At 47.4% G+C, this 10000-nt stretch overlaps 2 protein-coding genes across 4 annotated transcripts in view; one reads left to right on the forward strand and one right to left on the reverse strand.

The window, feature by feature from the left end:
- gtpbp1 (GTP binding protein 1) overlaps positions 1-5274 on the forward strand; it is a 7150-nt gene extending 1876 nt beyond the window's left edge. Inside the window, exons 2-13 of one of the 2 annotated variants that reach the window (XM_027177281.2) lie at positions 420-531; positions 626-806; positions 1093-1441; positions 1551-1674; positions 1850-1964; positions 2090-2234; positions 2579-2761; positions 2857-2992; positions 3367-3545; positions 3656-3817; positions 4071-4109; positions 4752-5274. In XM_027177281.2, the coding sequence (XP_027033082.1) occupies positions 420-531; positions 626-806; positions 1093-1441; positions 1551-1674; positions 1850-1964; positions 2090-2234; positions 2579-2761; positions 2857-2992; positions 3367-3545; positions 3656-3817; positions 4071-4109; positions 4752-4850 (1824 nt within the window). In that variant the 3' untranslated portion in view covers positions 4851-5274. The remainder of the gene's footprint in view (positions 1-419; positions 532-625; positions 807-1092; positions 1442-1550; positions 1675-1849; positions 1965-2089; positions 2235-2578; positions 2762-2856; positions 2993-3366; positions 3546-3655; positions 3818-4070; positions 4110-4751) is intronic. The other variant, XM_027177282.2, reaches the window with a different exon arrangement.
- Positions 5275-8159: 2885 nt separating this feature from the next.
- sgsm3 (small G protein signaling modulator 3) overlaps positions 8160-10000 on the reverse strand; it is an 18122-nt gene continuing 16281 nt past the window's right edge. The window contains exons 21-23 of one of the 2 annotated variants that reach the window (XM_027177368.2): positions 9735-9795; positions 9519-9590; positions 8160-9009 (exon numbers count right to left, since the gene is read on the reverse strand). In XM_027177368.2, the coding sequence (XP_027033169.1) occupies positions 9519-9590; positions 9735-9795 (133 nt within the window). In that variant the 3' untranslated portion in view covers positions 8160-9009. The remainder of the gene's footprint in view (positions 9010-9518; positions 9591-9734; positions 9796-10000) is intronic. The other variant, XM_027177367.2, reaches the window with a different exon arrangement.

The raw sequence follows: 10000 nt of genomic DNA on the forward strand, positions 1-10000 counted from the left end.
GAGGGGCAGAACGGGGGAGGGGGGGAGGGAGATAGAGGGGTAGGGAGGGGGAGATAGAGGGGTAGGGAGGGGGAGATAGAGGGGTAGGGAGGGGGGAGCAAGAGAGAGGGAACAGGGGGAAAGAGAGTGTGTGCATGTTTGTATAAAGATAAACAGCTGTGAATAATAATAATAATAATAATAATAATAATAATAATAATAATAATACATTACATTTATGGTCTTTATCCAGAGAGATTAGATTTCATACAACTATGAAATTCAGCATTAAGGGCCTTGCTCAGGGGCCCAGCAGTGGCAGCTTGGTGGACCTGGGATTCAAACTCACAACCTTCTGATTGTCAGACCAACACCTTAACCACTAGGCTACCACATCCATGGTTTCTGTAGCGACTCTGACACATCTGTATGTTCCACAGCTGGCCCTGGTCAGTCCTAACGGGGAGCAGTATGACTCGTTACTGCGGCAGCTGCATGAGAGGATGGACGAGGGCTGTGGAGAGACCATTTACGTCCTGGGAGTGGGGTCAGGTGAGACACCAACCTCACACTGTACACTTCTCCATTAACACCATGAGCAGAGTGAACCACAGAAGCTTGTGTGTGTGTCACATTCCTGTGCCAGACGGTGGTGATTATGGTCTGAATGACAGTGACATGGAGGCGTCTGTGGCCACGGTGCAGTCCCTGTGTGAGCAGGTTGAAGCTGATCTCATCCTCCTGAGAGAGCGAGCGGAGAGCGGCGGCCAGGTCCGAGATTACCTCATCCGCCGCCGCGTGGGTGAGGCAGACTTCCTGGAGGTCAGGTGAGCACTGACTGAAGTTAATGTACTAACTGAGATCCATTATCTGCGACATGATGTCAGGGCCGACTCTGTTCCTCACCACAACCACACCTAACCTGAGGACACGGGTTAGGGTCAATCAAACATGGGCAGAGCTGTAGGACGTGTGCTCGTGTTCTGATATATTTACATTTTAATTGTTCTCCAGATCTTGGAACATTTTTCTGGAGTTCTGAGCATTTATTTATTTCTCTCTCTCTCTCTCTCTCTCTCTCTCTCTCTCTCTCTCTCTCCCTCCCTCTCTCAGGGTGGCAGTGGTGGGGAATGTGGATGCTGGGAAGAGCACACTCCTCGGAGTTCTCACTCATGGAGAGCTGGATAATGGTCGAGGTTTTGCTCGTCAGAAACTTTTCCGTCACAAGCATGAGCTAGAGAGCGGCCGTACCAGCAGTGTGGGGAACGACATCCTGGGCTTCGACCGTCAGGGCTGCGTCGTCAACAAACCTGACAGTCACGGTGGCAGTCTGGACTGGACCAAGATCTGTGAGAAGTCCTCCAAGGTTATCACCTTCATCGACCTGGCAGGACATGAGAAGTACCTGAAGACCACCGTGTTCGGCATGACTGGCCACCTGCCCGACTTCTGCATGCTCATGGTGGGAAACTCATCTGTCTAAACTTGTGTGTGTGTGTGTGTGTGTGTGTGGGTGTGTGTGTGTGTGTGTGTTCCGTGACTCAGTGTGTGCTTTTTCTGATCTGTTCCAGGTGGGCAGTAACGCAGGTATAGTGGGCATGACTAAAGAACACCTGGGCTTAGCGCTGGCTCTCAATGTGCCTGTGTTTGTGGTGGTCACGAAGATAGACATGTGTCCTGCTAACATCCTGCAAGGTGAGACCCCCCCCCCTTTTACACCCCATCACTGCCTTGTTAGAGGAGTAAATTTACATAAACTCCACCCACCACCTACAAGACTGCTCATGTCACAGTGTCCACAGTGATTTAGTGATAAACTCGGTGTACACACTGACACTCACTAACTCGGCCACTGTTGCTGCTGTGACAGAGACCCTGAAGCTGCTGCAGAGGTTACTGAAGTCTCCTGGCTGCAGAAAGATCCCAGTGCTGGTGCAGAACAAGGATGATGTCATCGTCACCGCCTCCAACTTCAGCTCTGAGAGGTACACACACACACACACACACACACACTACTAGTACACATAACATGGTCTCTCTAACATGTCTGTTGGGATGTGTGTGTGTGTGTGTGTGTGTGTGTGTGTGTGTGTGTGTGTTTGGTCCTCAGAATGTGCCCAATTTTCCAGATTTCTAATGTCACAGGAGAGAACATGGACCTCCTGAAGATGTTCCTGAACCTGTTATCGTCTAGAACTTCATTTAAAGACGATGAGCCAGCAGAGTTTCAGATAGATGACACCTATTCAGTACCGGTGTGTGTGTGTGTGTGTGTGTGTGTGTAAAATATTTATTGTATATCTAATAGCATCTACACCTCCTTACACATTCCAGAGTTTATACTCATTATCCTTACCCATAAATAATCACACATCGGTCACAGACACGCTGCCTTATTCCCTACACCACTGTGCAATGCCCCCTAGTGGATATATTCGGAACTGCAATAAGAGCCATACTGAGAATGAATAATTTTGAGGATGAAAATTCAAAACCAGGAACAGTTCATATATCAAGGCCTGTGGGCTGTTGTTCAGATCAGGACTAAAGTCCAGGTGAGAATTGTAAATGTGCGCGTGTGTGTGTGTGTGTGTCACAGGGTGTAGGGACTGTAGTATCGGGAACAACGTTACGAGGGTTAATCCGGCTGAATGACACCATGCTGCTGGGGCCAGACCCTCTTGGTGCCTTCATCTCCATTGCTGTTAAATCCATCCACAGGAAGAGGATGCCAGTGAAGGAGGTGCGAGGAGGACAGACGGCATCCTTTGCTTTGAAGAAGGTTCAGACATCCACAATTATAGTTTAAAACATCTTTGACGTGACGTGCTTTGTCAATCTTGTCTCATGCCATCTTATTCCGTCTCTAAAACACAGATAAAGCGTTCATCTATAAGGAAGGGGATGGTGATGGTGTCACCACGGTTAAACCCACAGGCATCTTGGGAGTTCGAGGCAGAAATCCTGGTGCTCCATCACCCAACAACCATCTCACCTCGATACCAGGCCATGGGTGAGGCACACTACACACGCCCCTCACATGCCCCCCCCCCACGCCCCTCACACACCCCCGTCACACACCCATCACACGCCCCTCACCCCCCCTCCCACACGCCCCTCACACACCTGTTCAGGTGTTTTGGTAAGCTGCAGTAAAGGCTGCAGGTTCCACAGTGGGGAACTTTGAGCAGCAGCCTGAGTAGGTAAAACCTCAGTGTTGTGACCTTGTGAGAAGCCTTTTGTAGAAGACGGACAATTTAAACAAAGTAAATAAATGAAGAAATCAAATCTGTTGCAGATTATTTACAGCTTTTAAGCTTGTTTTGCAGGTATATTAATGTTGTTAGCACCTTATATACATTATATATATATTCACCTTTTATATAGTGCATTGTGGGAGCATCAGACAGACGGCAACCATCCTGACCATGAACCGAGATTGTTTACGAACAGGAGACAAGGCCACGGTGCACTTCCGCTTCATCAAAACCCCCGAGTACCTGCACGTGGACCAGAGACTGGTGTTCAGAGAGGGCAGGACCAAAGCTGTGGGCACCATCACCAAGGTCTCGATCTCTCACACACACACACAAACTGTCCCACTGTAAGGAATTGGGTTTGTCAGAAAAACTAAAAACACAATCAGGAAGATTTAAAAACACAAATTTCTTTACAGCTTCTTCAGTCAACAAATAATCAGCCATCAAACTCCAAACCTCCACAAATCAAGATGCAGTCAACAAAGAAGGTGATGAAGAGAGACGAGGGTCAGACAGCAGGTGGAGACGAGATGCTGTGCAGCGTTACACCGACCGCTTGCATACCGCCACTACAACAGGTGACACACACTAACACACACACACACTAACATGCAAATGTAATGAGTTCGAGAGCTTCAGAACTCATGCACAGTTGATCTAATCACTTCCTCTCTGTTTTCTCTCCTCCACATATCCCACTTTTTTCTCCTGATCCTCTCATTTTTATTATTCATTCATGTTCTTACCATGCCCTCCGTACCTCCTCCCCCTTCTCATCCCTCGTTCCCTCCCGTGTTGTTTATTGTGTTTATTTGCTGCTTGCGGTCTCAGACTGAGGGAGATGAAGAGACTCAGACTAAAGACTCTAAGGTAAAGTGAGACGTGATGTATTACGGGATGAGAGAAGAGACATCCGTCACCTGAGCAGGGTCCAGTCCCTCAGTGTAGACTGTAGCAGAGATACAGTGTTTATTTTACACAGTTTCTATATGAAGGGCTTCAGAACACGTTCAGGTCGTCTAGACTGCTGCTCCATCATTTATAGTTCATGGCAGCACTTCACTGAACTCCTGCTCTTCTCCAGCAGGGCAGGTTGTGTTTCTGTTCAGCTGGAAGTAATGAGGCATTCCTGTCAGTGTGTGATAGCTGCTGGCCTGGGGTCGGTGCCGCCCGGGCTGGGGTCGGTGCCGCCCGGGCTGGGGTCGGTGCGGGCTGCTCATGATGCTCAGTGCTCATTTAGTTACTATCATATGAATTACACCAAGAGACAGGAAGTTGTTTGTCTTTTAACTTCATGTGACCTTAAATTATTCTAAACTGTTATTTCAAGGAGAATTTAATTTGTAATAAACAGCACTGATGCTTTAATGTCCTCCATAATTGTGATTGGTCAGAATGTGACGAAGCAGCACACGTTTATATGAAAGCCTTACCGTTTCCATAGTAACAGCTCAATCACAGAGACGTGTCCAGCAGACACTAACGTCAAGCTTTTTTCTTTTCTCTTCTCAGCCAAAGTCTGGAGGCAGGCGACGAGGGGGGCAGAGACACAAGGGTAAAAGTCAGCCGAACACCACAGCGCCCCCTGCTGGTGCAGTCGGAGGCTGTTAAACCTGCTCCGCTTCGTCCGTCAATTTTTTTAGCTTAGATGAAACCTGGCAGCTGCTTCCACCACTCCTTTATCTCAAACCTTCATTTTAAACTTGGACCACAGCACTGCCCCCCCACCACACACACACACACACACACTCTAACTTATACACAGTGAACGAGGAGTTCAAACTTCACACTGTCCTTTTTAAGGTTCTTATGAGAGAAGCAGAGAAACTGCATGATGGTCCTTCACTGGCTTTTCCTCCGTTCCTTTTATAATCTCAGCAGCGCTGCCTGGTGGTAAAGAAGAGGAGTGATGATGTTCTACATTACACATGGCGTAGTGCTCAGATGAAACAATTGGTTCTAGTAACATTGTAGATAAAATTCTGTTGAAGATTTGTGATGATCAGATGATAAAATAAAGAAAAACATTTCAGCACATTGTCAGTTGTGGTGACTGGAAATTTTCACAATTTATACACTTTATATATAGATACAGTATTTTATCACTGTTTACATGAACACAGTTCCTCATTAACACTCGGACACAGAACGTAAGTGACAGAATAACCGAGTCCTGTTGCCTCGTCCTTTTATCTGAGCCGTCAAATTAAAAATGTAAAGATTTCAGTTTCCTTAAAGTGTCAGTTCCTGACAATTCTATTGTGTCTCAGTGTTAGTGTGTGCTGTCAGTGTGCAGTGTGTGCTGTGTCAGTGTGTGTGTGTATCAGTGTTGTGTGTGTGTGTGTCAGTGTGCAGTGTGTGCTGTGTCAGTGTGCAGTGTCAGTGTGTATCAGTGTGTGCTGTGTCAGTGCGTGTGTGTGTATCAGTGTTGTGTGTGTGCTGTCAGTGTCAGTGTGTGTGTGTATCAGTGTGCAGTGTGTGCTGTGTCAGTGTGTGCAGTGTGTGCTGTGTGTGTGTGTGTGTGTATCAGTGTTAGTGTGTGCATCAGTGTTGTGTGTGCTGTGTCAGTGTGTGTGTGTCAGTGTTGTGTGTGCTGTGTCAGTGTGTGTATCAGTGTTAGTGTGTGCTGTGTCAGTGTGTGTGTATCTGTGCTGTGTCAGTGTGTCAGTGTATCAGTGTTAGTGTGTGCTGTGTCAGTGTGTGTATCAGTGTTGTGTGCGCTGTGTCAGTGTGTGTGTGTGTGCTGTGTTGGTGTGTGTGTGTATCAGTGTTAATGTGTGCTGTGTCAGTGTGTGTGTATCAGTGTTGTGTGTGCTGTGTCAGTGTGTGTGTATCAGTGTTAGTGTGTGCTGTGTCAGTGTGTGTGTGTGTGTGTGTGTGTCAGTGTTAGTGTGTGCTGTGTATCAGTGTTAGTGTGTGCTGTGTCAGTGTGTGTGTATCAGTGTTGTGTGTGCTGTGTGTGTGTATCAGTGTTGTGTGTGCTGTGTCAGTGTGTGTGTGTATCAGTGTTGTGTGTGCTGTGCCAGTGTGTGTGTATCAGTGTTGTGTGTGTGTGTGCTGTGTCAGTGTGTGTGTATCAGTGTTGTGTGTGTGCTGTGTCAGTGTGTGTGTGTATCAGTGTTGTGTGTGTGTGTGTCAGTGTGTATCAGTGTTGTGTGTCTGTCAGTGTGTGTGTATCAGTGTTGTGTGTCTGTCAGTGTGTGCATCAGTGTTGTGTGTGTGCTGTGTCAGTGTGTGCATCAGTGTTGTGTGTGCTGTGTCAGTGTGTGCATCAGTGTTGTGTGTGCTGTGTCAGTGTGTGCATCAGTGTTGTGTGTGCTGTGTCAGTGTGTGCATCAGTGTTGTGTGTGCTGTGTCAGTGTGTGCATCAGTGTTGTGTGTGCTGTGTCAGTGTGTGCATCAGTGTTGTGTGTGTGTATCAGTGTTGTGTGTGTGTGTCAGTGTGTATCAGTGTTGTGTGTCTGTCAGTGTGTGTGTATCAGTGTTGTGTGTCTGTCAGTGTGTGTGCATCAGTGTTGTGTGTCTGTCAGTGTGTGTGCATCAGTGTTGTGTGTGCTGTATCAGTGTGTGCATCAGTGTTGTGTGTGCTGTGTCAGTGTGTGCATCAGTGTTGTGTGTGCTGTGTCAGTGTGTGCATCAGTGTTGTGTGTCTGTCAGTGTGTCTGTCAGTGTGTCTGTTGTGTCAGTGTGTTACTGTGAGTTCCAGACAGAAACCCTGACTGTTTCATTACCCAGTGAATAACTACACAGAGCTTCTTCCCAGGTTCCATGTGGTCCTTTTTCTCTCCTACAGATAAATTAACCTGATAATTCTGTTTAAATCATTATATTTAACCCTAGTGTTTACAGACGAGTAGAGCGGCAGAGCAGGGTTAGGGTAGATCAGGGTTAGGGTAGAGCAGCAGTAGAGCGGGGGTAGGGTAGAGCAGGGTTAGGGCAGAGCAGGGTTAGGGTAGAGCAGCAGTAGAGCAGCAGTAGAGCAGGGTTAGGGTAGAGCAGGGTTAGAGTAGAGCAGGGTTAGGGTAGAGCAGGGTTAGGGTAGAGCAGCAGTAGAGCGGGGGTAGGGTAGAGCAGGGTTAGGGTAGAGCAGCAGTAGAGCAGGGTTAGGGTAGAGCAGGGTTAGGGTAGAGCAGCAGTAGAGCAGGGTTAGGGTAGAGCAGCAGTAGAGCGGGGTTAGGGTAGAGCAGCAGTAGAGCGGGGTTAGGGTAGAGCGGGGTTAGGGTAGAGCAGGGTTAGGGCAGAGCAGCAGTAGAGCAGGGTTAGGGTAGAGCAGCAGTAGAGCGGGGTTAGGGTAGAGCAGCAGTAGAGCAGGGGTAGAGCAGGGTTAGGGCAGAGCAGGGTTAGGGTAGAGCAGGGTTAGGGCAGAGCAGCAGTAGAGCAGGGGTAGAGCAGGGTTAGGGTAGAGCAGGGTTAGGGCAGAGCAGGGTTAGGGCAGAGCAGCAGAGCAGGGTTAGGGTAGAGCAGCAGTAGAGCAGGGGTAGAGCAGGGTTAGGGTAGAGCAGGGTTAGGGCAGAGCAGCAGAGCAGGGTTAGGGCAGAGCAGCAGTAGAGCAGGGTTAGGGCAGAGCAGGGTTAGGGCAGAGCAGCAGTAGAGCAGGGTTAGGGCAGAGCAGCAGTAGAGCAGGGTTAGGGCAGAGCAGCAGTAGAGCAGGGTTAGGGCAGAGCAGCAGTAGAGCAGCAGTAGAGCAGGGAAACTAGTGAATAGACACCAGATTATTTTTCAAGTGTATTTTGCGCTGCATGATCACCGTACACACACACAGGAGAAATGTTCTAGAGCCCTGTGGGTTCTCCAGCAGAACACACACACACACACACAGGAGAAATGTTCTAGAGCCCTGTGGGTTCTCCAGCAGAACACACACACACACACACACACACACACACACACACACACACACACACACACACACATAAAACACCTGATCAGTGATTATTTATTAAGGGACCAGAGTAGAGCTCAGTCCTGTATCCCGCTGGAACCTGCTGAAGAACAACACTGATCTCTGCAGGTCACAGGGGACGTGATAAAGCTGACAAAGACCCCAGAGAAAAACCTTTACAGTCACACACTTAAAGACTGATTACACTTCAACTAGAGAGAGAGAGAGAGAGAGAGAGAGAGAGATGTGCACAGGACAGAGATGTCCAACAGAAGCATGTTTACAAACACTCTAAACTCCTCACAAAAGGAGCATCATCATCATCATCATCATCATCAGCTGATTTTCATCAACACACTTTTACATCAGTCATGAAAAAAACCCTGAAATGAGCAAAACACACGAACGAGAGATTTCAGTTCATTTGCATTATACACACTGAGCTCAGGCTTCACGCTGACGTCCTACACAAACACTGCAACTTCAACAGAAATAAATCAGGAACTGTGTGTGTGTGTGTGTGTGTGTGTGTGTGTGTGTGTGTGCGTGTGATGGAGACAAATGTCCATGGAAATGTAGAAATCGCTTTGAGCATGCTCGGTTCTCCGTGTTCTCCAGCAGAGGAACATCATTCAAATCCTTGAAGAAATGTTGAGACCACAGCTTAGATGTTCTGCTACGTGAACACACACACACACACTCACTAATTCATCAGTGTTATATAAAGTTGTTTACATGTGATGTCTGCTATGTAAACAGGTGTGTGTGTGTGTGTGTGTGTGTGTGTGTGTGTATGGTGTTTATCTATCCATCGATGTCCCAGCTGAAGAGGTGATGTTTAACAAGCATGTCCTGAACTCCCTCCTTCAGGGGTCTCTGCTCCTTTTCCTACAGAAACATAGAGAACATGATGTGATGCATTCTCTCTCCATCACACACCCTGCACACACACACACACACCCTGCACACACACACACCCGCTACACACACGTGACTATGGAGTGATTGAGTTTATTTACTTTCAGTCTGAGCTTTGAGTTCTGTTCATTACTGACCAAAGGAGGGACAGAACAGAGCACATTCTCCATCACAGCATTGTGTGTGTGTGTGTGTGTGTGTGTGTGTGTGTGTGTGTGTGTGTGTGTGTAAATAAAACAAGGAGTAAATAGACCCTTTCCATGTTTTATAAACACACAACCTGGCTGTAGCTGTAACCGGTCACTAATCAGATCCTTAGTCAGATCTAAAACATTCAGCTAAACAAAGAAATCGAACTGCAGAAGATCTTTACATCTGTGTGGGATCCAGAACCTGAGAACGTAGATCTTTTAATCTCATCACTGGAGAACGTTTAGTAGAACTGCAGTGACATGAACACAGGGTCTGACTCATTTTACCTAAAGATCCCAACTAAAGAGGTGATGTTGCACCAAGACGTCCACCACTTCTGCTTTCAGAATGGGAGACTTCTGGAACAGCACACACACACACACACACACACACACACACACACACACAATCCCATGCTCAGTGTGTGTATGTGTGTGTGGAATACACCAGGACATGTGGTGATGATGATGATGATGATGATGATATTAATAAAGGAATGTTACCTCTTTTTTGGAAGGAAGTTCACAGTCCTGAGAGAGACTGAAGGAAAACTTGGACAAGACTCTGAAAAAAAAACATTACAAATGTCACTAAAGCTAATTCTCTTACTGTTCTGCTTAATGTAACAACAATGATGCTGGGTTCATAAGTGAGTGTGTGTAAGAGCGTATGTGTGCATGAGTGTGTGTGTCTGTGTGTGTGTTGTGTGTGGTGTGGTGTGGTGTGTGTGTGTGTGTGTGTGTGGTGTGGTGTGGTGTGGTGTGTGTGT

Source organism: Tachysurus fulvidraco, chromosome 15, assembly GCF_022655615.1.
Source record: "Tachysurus fulvidraco isolate hzauxx_2018 chromosome 15, HZAU_PFXX_2.0, whole genome shotgun sequence".
NCBI lineage: Eukaryota > Metazoa > Chordata > Actinopteri > Siluriformes > Bagridae > Tachysurus > Tachysurus fulvidraco.